The sequence below is a fragment of the Prunus avium genome, chromosome 1 (assembly GCF_965620075.1).
Source record: "Prunus avium chromosome 1, drPruAviu1.hap1.1, whole genome shotgun sequence".
In the NCBI taxonomy this organism is placed as follows: domain Eukaryota; kingdom Viridiplantae; phylum Streptophyta; class Magnoliopsida; order Rosales; family Rosaceae; genus Prunus; species Prunus avium.
The window spans coordinates 44,882,944-44,897,961 of NC_142284.1; the positions used below are offsets into that span (position 1 = coordinate 44,882,944).

A 15,018-nucleotide genomic window follows, 5' to 3' on the forward strand; every position below is an offset into this window, starting at 1 on the left:
CTAATTCTATCACTTTTCTCTCTTGTTTTTCTTTACTTTTTGTATGAATAATCTAACGCTCTTTAATAGTAACAAAATATATACAACTATCAACAAAAATTTAAACATGAGAATGAAAGATAAACGAATAGAAAATGGGGCATTTAAGATTTTGCGAGGAATTTTATAATATTTTGTACGACATTACTAGTATAAATTTTCTGTACAACAACATTTGAGAGAGGCCAGTGCCCATGTCATGCACTGGCTCCACCCCTTATCACTATATTGTTTTTCAATAGGAGAAAAATTATAACAATCGTATCAAGAATGACTACTTGTCTAAATAAACCCCTTAAAAGAAGATAATATTCAGTGTTAGCCTTGGACAGGGTAGTCAGTGAGTGCGACTGCCCTGGGCTCACTATCCAGGAGGCCCCAATTTGTTAATTTTTTTAATTTATATATAAAGTGTTAGATCATATTTATTATATATTTAAAAATATTTTTACAAAAAAAGTAATATGTGGTCTTTCAACTCTTTTAAACTCTAGTTGATTGCAAATTTGGATGTTTTAAGTTTGTTGCTGGGGGATTTCTCAAATTCCAAGTTATGTTGTTCTTTGTTTATTATTTGAAGTATTAACATTTCATTGGATTTCCTTCTACTGTTTCTGATTTCAAGTTGCAACGATTCATGAAAAAACAACAATCTAGAATCCAAAAAAGAAAAAGAAATGATTGAGTTGTTACAAGTATTTATCTTGTTTATGCATTTGATTTGAATGTATCAAGCGTAGTCTCTTATTTTAATTTTTATATATTGAAGTTTGAATTGATATAATTTATCTTTGTTGAATGTTAAATTTTTAGTTAATTCGAACTAATTAAATATGGATTGAAAAAATTAGAATGAGTCTAGCACTTAAGTGAAAAAAATATATATATATATATAAGGGCTTAATTTTTTACATTTGTTATGGGTCCTGAAAATTTCAGGACCGTCCCTGATAATATTCCAAAACTTTACATATGAAAAATGAGACAAGTTGAGCATCTATATTATCTATTTGGAATTGGAATGCATAATTTTCTCTATGAATGCATGGAAGATTTTATTCCATATGGCCAACTATGAAGTTGGAGCATGTAGAGAAAGAATTTTGTATCACAAACCTCATTTGGATGAAAGGAAGGATGTGGGAAGTTGTATGAGCCATTGCATTGCATGCATAAATCCAACACTAAACAGTCTTATGGCTCACGATGAAACAAAACAAATAACGCACACACCAATTATCACGGGTGCAATGTCTAATTGGGACCAGTAATATAAAATTAGAAATTCATATGCAGACTCGAGAGTGGTAAGTGTCATTGTCAAATATTGAGAAAATAACCAAAGAAAACTGTAATTCAAGTGATATTGTAGTAATCAAATATTAAGGGCATGGAAATCTGGCATTATTTAGGCAGTAAATCACTTTCACCCACCTCTCCAAAATCAGTTCGCCTATAGCATCGCAGGCCAATAACGGTCTTGGTATGCTCAGCCCAATTGGAGACTCAATATATGCAAGAAGACTTATTACAACAAGTAGCATTTTTGTTTCCTATATTATTAAATAAAAATTATGCGATGAGGCTTTCAAATACATTAGATTTTGAGATTTTCTATTTAAACCCCGCACTTCTCTTTGTTCACCCCAATACTTAAATCATTAAGCTATAAGTTTTATTATTGTGTAAAAAGACAAAAAAAAGTCATCCAACTTAATAATTAAACCTAATACATCTATACACACACCACACACCCCACACCCCACACACCCCACCACTCTTCATATCAAGTTTTAGAAAAACACAAACTCCTCTACATCCTATTGCCAAATTATTCTTCTCTTTTAAAGACATAGAAAATTGACAAGCCTACCTCTTTAAATATGCGTGGGAGTTGGTGGAAAGGCTTGTTGATTATCAACTCAACAATACCCAAGTGTTGGAATTCCAGTTACAGTTCTTTGAGAGAGGTAAAGTTGTTTTCTTTCTCTATAAAGTATTAAATTTTGGGTTTAGGGTTCTATTTGTTTGTGTTTTTTTTTTGCTGGGAACAAAGAAAATTGTGGGGTTTAAATAGAAAATCTCTTTTATTTCTTTTTTTTTATTTTTATTTTTATATTTAGTTTGTGGTGTATTTATGGGTAGTTTGGGAAGATAGTGGGGTTTTTTTAGAAATTGTGAAAATTTAAATTAAAAGATGGGGTGAACTAAGAAAAGTGTGGGGTTTAAATAGAAAATCTCTAGATTTCTCACATACTCATTATTTACATAATAGCATAATTGTGAGACGAGACATATCGTATACGGTATGAGTATATTTCACAATGCATCTAAAATGGGCTGGACTAAACTGAACTGAACTACTTCAATTAGAATGGACAAGAGTTCTAACTATTTGTTTGGTGTGTTGGGACTTGAGTTATTAAATATAAAATTAGATTAAAACCCAAATTGCTAGGATTTATTCGGAAAAACCCATGCATTTTTTTTTTGTTGTAAACCCAAAATTGCTAGGGTTTATTAGGAATAACCCATGCATTTTTAATTTTGATGTAAACCCAATCTCTAGCACTGTATGTCAACAAACTTACCATAGTGAGATGATGACTTAGTCTATATTTATTAAGTCTCACGAGGGATGGAAAATGTGTGACTCATAAGAATTGACTTGGACTCAACTCCGACCTAATTCAAACCGAGCTACCGAACAAGACCTTAAAGAGACAACCCCTTGATTTCAAAGGTTGTAAAGCAATAAGCACGGGTTATGAAGCTGGCAATCGAGGGGATGCGGATTTGCATGCAGCCAAACAAGCCCTAGATGGAGCATGCTCAAATTCTCTCAATTTTTGTGCACTTTTTGGGACAAAATAGGAGGAGGATAAGGTAAAGAAATTGGAAAAGATAGCAAAAGCTGCTGCATTGGCCTTTTTGATAACGTTGCTATCCCTTGAAGAATCAACATGACTAGAAGGTCGAGTGAGATATTTTCTTTTTTTCTTTTCGGGTATAAGTAGAAAGCTTTAATTTATATATTTTTTTAAAAGCTCTTAATCTGGATTTCAGTAGGCTTAAAAACGGATTTGAAAGTGAGTGAATGGGTTGTGCTTGTGTTGTGTCCCCTCAACCACCTAAACTATGCTTTTTCTGATTTCGAAATTTAAAAACAAACTGTTCATTATATAAAACACACAGTGACACTTCACAATTTGCTGCTTGAGGTTCAACGGCAGAGTGATGCTGACACTACACCGACTGACCATCTGTACAGTCTCTGAAGATTAACGATGGGACCCATTTTACTCTATCTCCCTCCCTCTTTCCACTCTCTTCCCTAATTCCATTATTTTCTATCAGCAAAGCTCCATCGGCTGCCCTGCCAGTCGTTGTTGTGCAGTGCACATTTCTTTCAAAATTGTTAATTAGTACTAATTTGGTAATTAAACTAGCTCTTTAATTACTTGAAGAAAAAAAATGACGTTATAACTTTTTGATTTTTAACTTTTAAATGTTTGGTTTAGTGCTTCATTCATTCATGCTGCTTCTAGCTAGGCCCTTTGGATCCAAAGGCCACGTGTGTGGCAAAGACGTGTAGGCCTGGGTTCAGACAAGAAATGATGGTTTATTGTCAACTTCATTTTCGATTTTTGGTGTTGCATTGCAAGACAACAAAATAGTGGGGCAGTATTAAAAGTCGATTTAATTTAAAGCTACCAAAGCTTAATTGATTTTGAACCAAATTGAACTGTGGTTATGGCTGGGCTTGTGTTTGGCAAGGAGTTTAAGGTAGAAATGACATATGTTCAACCTTGGATGAAAGCCCAGTGAGGCTGGTTTTGTTGGTTGTCTGAATATTCATTTCAAACATTAAAAAATAAAAAGAGAGTTGAAATCTCAAACATCAGGAAGAATCGCATGTTTTTTTTTTTTTTGGGTGCCATTATAATAAACAAAATATGAAGTCGCTGGAAATGGGCTTAACGAAGCCGAAAGTCATGGCTTTTAAGACCAAAAGAGTGGGACTGAAGGGAAGCTGAAGCAAATTAGTAGTGCCAACTGCTACATCCAGTTATTACTTGTTTTGGTGCAGGCAGGTGTGGCGGTGGTGGTGGACATCTTAGAAATTATAAGTTAAAATAATACACCCAGCCGTGAATTTAATAGTAACCATTTGTTAACATTTTCACTTTCATTTTTGGTACGGTAAAAGAATAATTGTATGCTTACTTGACATTGAAGTATTTATTGTTCAAAATAATCTGCGTGATATTTCTTTTCTCAATGTTAGAAAATGTCTCAAGTTCAAATATTCTTTATCAGTTTTTAAAGAAGACAAAAAAAGTTGGTAGATGTCCAATTATCTTAGTAACAATGTCCCTAAATGCATCTAAAATAAACAGCTTAAATATAAAAAAAACTGAGTAATTTTATAATAAAAAAAGTCTTTCTAGCTAAAAATAAAACACAAACACACACTTTCATATTTTAGTTTCTATTGGTAAAGAAATTTGAAAAAAAAGGCATCCAAGTTATGCATCTTGTGGCCCACCAATGTCCCTATGGGTCACAAGAGCCCATGTCGGATAGCCTTTCACTTTTATTCTGAAATCTCAGAGGCCTTCTCTTATTGGGAGTTTAGAGCAATTTAGGCTAAAGAAAAATATCCAAGCCCAATTATCTCCGCATAAGCAAATGGTCCGTCCAAAATAGACTTCCACTCTTCGTTTGAGAAAACGACATCGTCAAGAAGGTGCAAGCCTAAACCCCAGCAAAACCCTGAATTTTCTTAGCTCAACCGCCAAACACAGCACCCCCGATGACACAGCACACCCGATACCATCCATGAATGATCAGAGAAACCCTCCAGTTAATTGGTCACCTGCGAAGAACCTCGCAGCTCCCGAGTCATTCTACCTGCAACAAGCTCCTTCACAATCTGACTAGCTCCAACTGCGGTGAGCTCTCTCTGAAAATCCTCTCCCACTTGGTCTCCAAAGGGTACAATCCTCACCGCTCTTCATTCAATGCAGTTATCTCCTTTTTATGTAAATTGGGTCATATTAGTTTTGCCCGAAAGCTCGTGAATTCGATGTCGAGATACGGGTGCTTGCCTGATATTGTAACTTACAATTCTTTGATTGATGGGTATTGTAAATTTTCTGACATTGATGAAGCTTGTTTGTTAATGAAAGAGATACGCATAGGAGGATGTAGACCTGATTTGGTTACTTTTAATGTGTTGCTTAACGGGTTCTGTAATGTTAAAATGAAGAAAGAAGCATTGGTTTGTATAGGTTTGATGTGGAAGAGTTGTTCACCGAATGTGGTTACATATAGTCACTTTATAGATATGTTTTGTAAAATGGGGGATTTGGGTTTGGGTTATAGGCTGCTTGTTGATATGGTGAAGGATGGGGTGCTGCCGAATTTCTTCGCTTTTACTTCTTTGATTGATGGGTATTGTGAGGCTGGTAATTTGGAGGTTGCTTCGGAATTGCTTGAGAAGATGAGGCAATCGTCACTTTTACCAAATGTGGTTACTTATAATGCTTTAATTAAAGCGATTTGCATGAAGGGGATGTTGGGAAGAGCCGATTATTTGTTTTCTAAGATGTGGGAAGATGGGTTTGAGCCTAATTCAGCCGTCTATACTTCAATGATAGATGGACATTTAAAGAAAGGAAATTTAGATGATGCCATGAAGTATATGAGTAAAATGCATGATCAAGGGTTCAGCCTTGATGTAGCTGCATATGGGGCGGTTATCTCAGGCCTCTGTAAAAATGGTCGGTTAGATAAAGTATTGCAGTTTATTGAAGATATGGTTGGGAGTGGGTTAGCCCCAGATCAGATTTTGCTGGCGACCATTATGGATGCATATTTCAAAGCGAATTTAAAAGCAGCTTCAGGTGTCTACGGGGAATTGTTAGTAACCCTCCAATTCTTTGCTCTCCTGCGAAGAACCTCACAGTTCCCAACTCCCTTTACCTGCAACAAGCTCCTACATAGCCTCATTAGCTCCAACTGTGGTGTGCTCTCAGTGAAAATCCTCTGCCACTTGCTCTCCAAAGGGTACAATCCTCATCCCTCTTCGTTCAATTCGGTTATCTCCTTTTTTTGTAAATTGGGTCATATTAGTTTTGCCCGAACACTCGTGGATTCGATGCCAAGATATGGGTGCTTGCCTGATATTGTAACTTACAATTCTTTGATTGACGGGTATTGTAAATTTTGTGATATTGATGAAGCTTGTTTGATAATGAGAAAGATACGCATAGGAGGGTGTAGACCTGATTTGGGTTCGTTTAATATATTGTTTAACGGCTTTTGTAAGGTCAAAATGAAGAAAGAAGCATTTGTCTATATGGGTTTGATGTGGAAGAGTTGTTCACCGAATGTGGTTACATATAGTATCTTTATAGACATGTTCTGTAAAACAGGGGACTTGGGTTCGGCTTATAGGGTGCTTGGTGATATGGTGAAGGATGGGGTGTTGCCGAATTTGTTTGCTTTTACTTCTTTGATTGATGGGTATTGTAAGGCTGGTAATTTGGAGGTTGCATTTGAGTTGCTTGAGAAAATGAGACAATCGTCACTGTTACCAAATGTGGTTACTTATAATGCTCTAATTAAAGGGCTTTGCATGCAGGGGATGTCGGAAAGAGCTGATTATTTGTTTTCTAAGATGTGGGAAGATGGGGTTGAGCCTAATTCAGCCGTTTACACTTCAATGATAGATGGACACTTACAGAAAGGAAATGTGGATGATGCTATGAAGTATATGAGTAAAATGCATGATCAAGGGTTTAACCTTGATGTAGCTGCATATGGGGTGGTTATCTCAGGCCTCTGTAAAAACAGCCGATTAGATAAAGCAATTCAGTTTATTGAAGATATGGTTTCGAGTGGGTTAGCTCCAGATCAGATGTTGTTGGCGACCATCATGGATGCATATTTCAAAGCTGGGAATTTAAAAGCAGCTTTGGGTGTCTACAGGGAATTGTTAGAAAGGGGTTTCGAACCTGATGGTGTGACTCTTTCAGCCTTGATGGATGGCTTATGCAAGCATGGGTGTCTGAAGGAGGCAAGAGGCTACTTTTGCAAGGAAAAGGCCAATGAGATTTCATACACTGTGCTTATTAATGGAATGTGTAAGGAAGGAAACCTAAGTGAAGTTGAGAAGGTCTTCAGGGAGATGTCAGAGGCAGGGTTTATTCCAGACAAGTATGCATACACTTCTTGGATTGCTGGTCTATGCAAACAGGGTAGTCTGCCCGAGGCTTTTCGACTCAAGAATAAAATGGTTAAAGAGGGCATTATACCCGATCTGTTAACTTATAGCTCACTTATTTTTGGTTTAGCGAATGCTGGACTCATGATTGAAGCAAAACAGGTATTTGATGATATGTTGAAAAAAGGAATCACTCCTGACTCTGCAGTCTTTGATATTCTGATAAGAGGCTATCACAAGGAAGGTAATGATGCTGCCATTTCAAGTTTGTATGATGAAATGAGAAAGAGAGGGCTCGTAGATGGAGAACATTAATTTGTAATAGCATGTAAAGGCTTCGCTGGTTCCACATGATCAAGTCAATTCCTTGTAGAAGGACCTAATTTTATCGCCGCTATGTTTGGTGAACATGTGCAATATGATTCGTACAAGGCTATTCGTCCCATTGAAAGTCATGGACAAAGTGGTCTGCCTACTCTATATTTCAATCAGGAGCAAAACTAAGGTTATACCTCTGATCTGTACACATCTTTCCTTTTTTTGATTGGGCTGATCTTATACATATCTTTGTCTATAGAATTGTTTGACATCGTCTAATGTGCTAACTCATTTCATCTTTTGTGTCGTCAGCTCTTTCTTTAAGCTTGAAGGATGCTTGGCACTGCTGTTGAACATCGACACATGTAACAGTAAGGTCATCGCTTATTGATTCTGATTATCAAGTTTTTCATCAAATGAAGGAAATGCTCATTTCTTATATCTCCTCATTTATTTTTGTTGGTTTAGCCATTTGATTATGCTATTGGTGTACTGGCTGATGTTTTATCGGCGTATTGGCTGATGTTTTATCGGCTCAGAGATGCTTGCAAACATATCAGGAAATGCTGCCATTTTCGTTAGGCATGCCTCGTTCAGTTGAGCACCTGGCAACTAGCATGGCCTTGGCAAACTCTCAAGTGAATCTGATAAACTGAGCCTCAACAACAAAAAGACCCAAGACTAAGGAACCTGGAATTACCATGCCTTGATTTGTTTATTGGATCATGTAGGAATTGAATCGTTGTTGACGTTACAAATTGGTGGAATGTGGTTTCTGATTGTTCTACTGAGACAATGTCCGACTGAGTTGTTTGAATAATAAAATGTAAGAGTTGTGTCCAACATTTTACGCAATGGGGGTTTGTATTACATGTATGTAATCAACTAAAGGTTCTTACGAAGGATGTCCTCCCTGGCCCTCCATAGATCATGGTGTTTTGCTCTTCACATTTCTTCTTTGTCTGGGGCCTTGCTATCTCCCCTGCTGCTGGATTTTCGTCCGTCTGAAGTTATTGTGATTGTCTTGTTTATTAAAGTATTTCTGTTTCCTTGTGCTGTCCAGGTGGGTGCTTCATCCCCAGATGTATGTGGTTCTGGCCCTCTCTAGGTTTGCTTATGAAAGCTCCGTATTGACAAAAAAAAATAAAAAAAATAAAGGCAATATTACAATGAAAGAAAAAGATGTTACGCGGTTTTCAACTGTATATCTAAATTTGGACCACCCACCCTTCTTATTATTATTTTTTGTGTGGTCATTTTAGATTTAGATCTGATGTACTAAAACATTATGCACCACCCTTACCTAGAAAAAGAAAAAGAAAAATGTAAAAGATGCAATTGAATAAAAGTAAAAAACAGAATCAACCAAGGTTGTTGGTGTGAGTGGTTCGGCACTCTCATTCTTTAAGAGAGGTTAGGGGTTTGATCCCTGCTCTCGTATGGAGTCACCACTTTAGCCAGCACTTTACTCCTTACGGGCCGATCCGGTGTGAGCGGGGATTAGTCTGGATTGTGGTTAAAGGTGCCACCCATAATTAGGGCTCATTCAGGACCATCTCATGGTTTAGACCCAAAAAAAAAAAAAAAAAGTAAAAAACAGAATCAAAATATATAGCAAAAAGAAAGATAAGTTAACCATCTGAAAATTTTGCCAAACCAAAAATAAATAAATAAATATTTGTAAGATGGGTTGTTTGTGAGCATCGAACTTTACGAGCCCAATTACATTAACGTTGATGCACATATGTGCACCAACCATCGCTACTCTCATAACCGTTTTTTCTGTTTATTCTATGTTTCTCCCTCTCTCTCTCTCTCTCTCTCTCTCTCTCTCTCTCTCTCAGATTCCATCTGCTAACCTAAACCCACATCAAATCTTTGATCCAAACACTCACTATTGATCCCGCATTGCCTTCTCAGATCCAAACCTTCTCCTCCCACTAACCCACATTTCCTCTCGCAGATCTTCGATCGTCGGTTTAATTTGATCTTAGATCAATGGCCAGATTGGAGAGCTTGATCGGCCTGGTCAACAGAATCCAGCGAGCCTGCACCGTTCTAGGCGATCATGGCGGTGAGGGTTTGTCGCTCTGGGAAGCTCTTCCTACCGTTGCCGTTGTTGGAGGCCAGGTCTTTCTCTGCCACCACTTCATCCATGTCCTCTGTTCTGATAACTTCTAATTTTCGTTTAAAATAAAAATCGCTTGGGTTTTTGATTTTCAATGCTATCATATCTTGTTGTGGAAACAGAGTTCTGGAAAGTCATCGGTTTTGGAGAGCGTGGTCGGGAGAGATTTCTTGCCTCGTGGATCCGGTAATTCTCACCTCTTCAATTTTTTTCAAAGATGTTTGCTTTCATTTTTATTTTTATTTTTTTTACTTTGGTTGTGTTTATGGTTACTTGGAAACTAAGCAGAATGTAAGATGCAGCGTGGGTTTTTATTTGTTTATAGCTTTATATATCAGATTCTGCGTAGTAAAACATTTAAAGCTCATTAAGCTCAGTGGAGTGGAGGCTATCCTTTCATGAATCCCAAATTGATAAAATATGCCATATATTGCTTTTTTGCTTACATTATCTTTCTTTGGTCGCAAGGTATTGTGACAAGGAGACCGTTAGTGTTGCAACTTCACCAGACGGATGAGGGGCGGGCTGAATATGGAGAGTTTCTTCATGCACCTAAGAAGAAGTTCACTGATTTTGGTATGTCAACTTTTAATGCAAGGTGCATTTTCTCTTTGGCTATTAATGTAAAGGTGAATTTTTTGAGCTAATGATAATTGCATTTAAGGGATAATTATGTAGTTTCCATAGGATTGGATGGTAGTGGTTTAAGTCACATTGATATGCCCCTTTTGTCTTTCTTCTTCCTTTTTATTTTTTAGTTTCTTCTCGGTTCTTACACTGAACAATGAGTATTACTGTTTGTTATTGCAGCTTCTGTACGTAAGGAGATCCAGGATGAGACTGATCGTATAACTGGGAAAACAAAACACATCTCTAACATTCCAATTCATCTCAGCATATATTCTCCAAATGGTTTGTATTTTCATTTCCTGCGATGACATTATGACATTATGGATGGAAATCGTTTAATAATTCCAGATGCTTTTTATTTACTTATTAAGTATCTTCTGTTATTCCTCTGTTGACTGGTATTGTTAGATATTGTTAACAATACCTGTTAGTTTGAATTGCGTGGTAATAAGTTTATTTGTGTGGCAGTTGTAAACTTGACACTTGTAGATCTTCCTGGATTGACAAAGGTGGCTGTAGGTATCTATCTATCTATCTATCTATCTATCTCTCTCTCTCTCTCTCTCTCTCTCTCTCTCTCTCTCTCTCTCTCTCTCTCTCTCTATCTGTCTCTCTATTTCTCTCTCCAGTTTGGTAAGAGCTTCATGAAAATTTTCTTGATTTGCAGAGGGACAACCAGACACCATTGTTGAAGATATTGAGAATATGGTCCGTTCTTATGTTGAGAAGGTGAATATACTTTCTTTGCTTTGGTTAAAGTGTAACTAGTAAAGTATGCAGGTCCATGACAACGAGTGAAGTGACAAAAATACCCTTACAAAGCGAAAAAAATACTTGGAACTATTACTATCAGATGGTTGAGAAATCGATATACATCTTTGATAGTATAGCACATGCCAAATTACATCTGATTGACGTACTATACTATCTGTTACATCTGATGATTGGCGTACTTTCAACTATCAAGCATTGGGTAAACCAAGACATGTGCCTTAGACCTCACAGGTCATTACTTCTCGATCATCTGATTGACATAAATCTGAAGAAGACGGGTGACATTTAGGTGGCCCACAAGGAATGACCTGTGAGGTCTTAGGTACACGACTGGGTTTACCCAATACTGGTTCTTAAGGACATGACTATTCCTTTGCCGGTATAATGTTGTTTGCATGATCAATTTATCATTCATTACTTATCTTTTACCTCTACTGTACTCAGTCTAATGGACTTATTCGATTTGTAGCCTAACTGCATTATATTGGCTATATCACCTGCTAATCAAGATATTGCCACTTCAGATGCCATCAAACTTGCAAAAGAAGTCGACCCTACAGGTAATATGAACTACACATGGAGAGGCTACAACACTTTTTTCACCTTAGTTCATTGTTTATCAGAAGGAATGCTTGGTTTACAAGGCAAGAAAAACTTACTTCTTTCCTATTATGTTTGGCATTTTTAGGTGAAAGGACATTTGGAGTGCTAACAAAACTTGATCTGATGGACAAGGGAACCAACGCTCTGGATGTAGGGATCCCATCATACTCACTACATAGTTGACCAGACAATAAAAGTTACTTGATTAAAGAAGTGCACTATTTTAACTTTCATGAATCATGCGTGTTACCATTCGGTCTTTCGTGATTTCATGGTTGTTACCTTACTTCTGGTTGTGGCCATAACATCACACTAATGGGTACTCTTTATGAATGTTGAAGGTTATAGAAGGAAGGTCATATAGACTGCAACACCCATGGGTTGGAATTGTGAACCGTTCACAAGCTGATATCAACAAGAACGTTGACATGATTGCTGCTCGTCGGAAGGAGAAAGAATACTTCGAAACTAGTCCTGAATACGGACACTTGGCGCACAAAATGGGCTCAGAGTATCTTGCCAAACTTTTGTCTAAGGTCTTAGTTATCAATAATTGTCTTTATCTGGCTTGATATTTGCACATGATAATGTTATTGAAACAGCTTTTTCCATTGCATCTTCCTTATCAGCATCTGGAGATTGTCATCAGGCAGCGTATACCTAGTATCATTGCTTTGATAAATAAGACCATTGATGAGCTTAATGCCGAGCTGGATCGTATAGGCAGGCCAATTGGTGTAGATTCAGGGGTAACGTTGTTGACCTTGTAGAGTCAAGTTTTCTTGTTTATGACGGGTTTCACTTACTTGTGTTACTATATTTACAGGCCCAGCTATACACTATTTTAGAACTATGTCGTGCATTTGACCGTGTATTTAAGGAACACCTGGATGGAGGGTAAATTTCATGACCTCTCTGCAACATGTATTGGTTGTTCAAGTTGAAAATTCCATAGTCTCCGAGATTCCATGTTGACATTGTGTGTGATTTGATTTCTCAGCATACTAGGGTTGTTCTTCTGAAAACATGTGCTCTTGATTCATTGATTGAGTTTTTGAACCAAACCCCTAGAGATAGAGAACTTAGTATGGTTCTATGAAGGAAGATGCCATCAAGTTTAAACTGTCTGTTGTGTTCTACATCCAGTATTTTACAACTGTAGAGCTTACCTATGAAGTTGAGTTTTCCATTTTATGAGCACATTACTCGTTGTTTGTCCAGAATCTTCATCAAATACTTTAAAATGAGTTTATGCTAGGACTCTGCAGATTTACAACTTATGATTTGGCTTCTTTTGCAATACTCTGCCCCTTCATTTCTTGGGAATACTTAAACTATTTAGGCTTCACTAGACGTATTAGTAATTGCAAGAGTTGCAAGCTTTAAAATTGCACTGCGTGTGGTGGATAAAGAAAACCCTTGAAAGAGAATCACTACCCTTGTACTTGTTCATGGTTTGAATATCATGAAGTTATGATGAGTTCTGAGTTTGATTTGAGACAAGTTCTATGCAGTATAGGTTTGATATCTGAAAGAAAAAGTATCTTACTTATTTCCTAATATATATATATATATATATATATATATATATTAATTATACGTTGCTACTTCAGGCGACCTGGTGGAGATCGAATATATAAAGTTTTTGACCATCAATTACCGGCTGCCTTGAAAAAGCTTCCCTTTGATCGTCATCTCTCTTTAAAGAATGTCCAAAAAGTTGTTACTGAGGCTGATGGTTATCAGCCCCATTTGATTGCTCCAGAACAAGGATACCGAAGACTCATTGACGGATCTATTGTCTATTTCAAAGGACCAGCTGAAGCCTCTGTGGATGCTGTAATGTTCTTTTTTCTTTCACTTGCTAAGATGTAGTGAATATCAACAATGTATCCTGTGTTTATCTGAGTATTTTTCACTCCATTGCTTTCTAACAGGTGCACTTTGTTTTAAAAGAACTTGTACGGAAGTCAATAGCTGAAACAGAGGTATTTTTACAATTTTACATGTGATTTAAGCAGTTTTATGCAAAATCAGTCTGCACCAGTGCTTTTACTTTGTCACAGTTGTGTGTGAGTCGACTAAATTAAATTTTTATTTATCTTAGTTATGCTCTCATTCATGAATCCAGAGGGGGCTATCTACATAACTTTGGGATGCCCAACAGTCAACATTTGGATGGAACTTATTTGTAATGGTGCTACTTTATGGAAATTGCAGGAATTGAAACGATTCCCTACACTTCAATCTGATATTGCAGCAGCTTCCACAGAAGCATTGGAAAGATTTCGTGACGAAAGCAGGAAAACAGTTACACGGCTGGTGGAAATGGAGTCTAGTTATCTAACAGTCGAATTTTTCAGAAAGCTTAATCTTGAATCAGACAAAGGTCCAAATCAAACAGGACCAAATGCGGACAAAAACTCAAAAGAACCAGTACAAAACATGGACCGTTTTGGAGATAATTATCTCAGGAGAATTGGTATGAAAAATTCAAGACTCCATACACTCTCTTACTGGCTAAGGCGTAAATTCATTACAATTTTTATTTTTATGTTATGCTGAGATGAAATATATTTGTATCAGCATCAAATGTCAACTCTTATATCAATATGGTTTGTGAGACGCTGAGGAATTCGATTCCCAAGGCTGTTGTTCACTGTCAAGTTCGAGAGGCGAAGAGATCTCTGCTCAACCTCTTCTACACCCAAATTGGGAGGCAAGAGGTGAGTTTTTCACTTTTCAAAGCTAACTCTTTTTGGTGAGTTAAAAGAGAAGTTGATGATATATAATTTATGTGTTCCCTTTGGTGTGTGCAGAAGGAGAGGCTTGGTGCAATGTTGGATGAGGATCCAGCGCTCATGGAAAAGCGAACGAACATTGCCAAACGGCTTGAACTATACAAGTCAGCTAGAGATGAGATCGATTCTGTCGCATGGAAATGATGGAGCCACATTACATTGCATGAGGCTGCTCATACTAGATTTTACATGACAAAATACCAGATTTGGACGTGCATATTTTTCATTCTACATGAAATAGGAAAAACTCACAGGTGCTGCAAGAGCTTAGATTTGAATTGAACTTGCACATGATTTTTTCACCCACTCTTTTTCTTCATTGAACGTAAACTTCAACTCAATGTACAATCATATGATTCTTTCTTAATAGTTATTGGTTCCTCACATTTTATTTTTTTTCACACATGTTATGATAATCAGCATCTCATGTGATGGATCATATTATATGAGAGACATATTGAAAAAATTTGTTCAATTTCAAATTTACAAATGAG

General features: G+C 36.9%; 2 protein-coding genes across 6 annotated transcripts; both read left to right on the top strand.

The window, feature by feature from the left end:
- The first annotated feature begins 4,748 nt into the window (after positions 1–4,748).
- LOC110762822 (Tetratricopeptide repeat (TPR)-like superfamily protein) lies at positions 4,749–8,640 on the top strand. 5 transcript variants are annotated; one of them, XM_021965515.2, is made up of 3 exons: positions 4,749–7,775; positions 7,901–7,964; positions 8,057–8,640. In XM_021965515.2, the coding sequence occupies exon 1, from the start codon at positions 4,886–4,888 to the stop codon at positions 7,583–7,585; it is 2,700 nt and encodes an 899-aa protein (XP_021821207.2). In that variant the 5' UTR covers positions 4,749–4,885; the 3' UTR covers positions 7,586–7,775; positions 7,901–7,964; positions 8,057–8,640. The 5 variants fall into 5 exon arrangements, with proteins under 5 accessions (XP_021821207.2, XP_021821208.2, XP_021821206.2 ...); XM_021965516.2 differs by having other exon boundaries at positions 8,128–8,640; XM_021965514.2 differs by having other exon boundaries at positions 7,901–7,959.
- A 674-nt stretch (positions 8,641–9,314) lies between these two features.
- On the top strand, positions 9,315–14,927 carry DL1C (DYNAMIN-like 1C). The gene is made up of 16 exons (XM_021965396.2): positions 9,315–9,718; positions 9,839–9,902; positions 10,185–10,292; positions 10,527–10,628; positions 10,815–10,865; positions 11,014–11,075; positions 11,590–11,680; positions 11,809–11,873; positions 12,065–12,259; positions 12,353–12,472; positions 12,550–12,620; positions 13,337–13,562; positions 13,661–13,711; positions 13,944–14,205; positions 14,310–14,449; positions 14,543–14,927. The coding sequence occupies exons 1-16, from the start codon at positions 9,587–9,589 to the stop codon at positions 14,666–14,668; spliced, it is 1,866 nt and encodes a 621-aa protein (XP_021821088.1). The 5' UTR covers positions 9,315–9,586; the 3' UTR covers positions 14,669–14,927.
- The last annotated feature ends 91 nt before the right edge of the window (positions 14,928–15,018 follow it).

Bases quoted from the DNA above. Each gene is read 5' to 3' on its own strand.
- LOC110762822 (XM_021965513.2), top strand. From the start codon at position 4,886: ATGATCAGAGAAACCCTCCAGTTAATTGGTCACCTGCGAAGAACCTCG.
- DL1C (XM_021965396.2), top strand. From the start codon at position 9,587: ATGGCCAGATTGGAGAGCTTGATCGGCCTGGTCAACAGAATCCAGCGA. The intron at 10,866-11,013 runs GTATCTATCTAT...CTTGATTTGCAG, and splicing joins ATTGACAAAGGTGGCTGTAG to AGGGACAACCAGACACCATT. The intron at 13,563-13,660 runs GTAATGTTCTTT...GCTTTCTAACAG, and splicing joins CTGAAGCCTCTGTGGATGCT to GTGCACTTTGTTTTAAAAGA.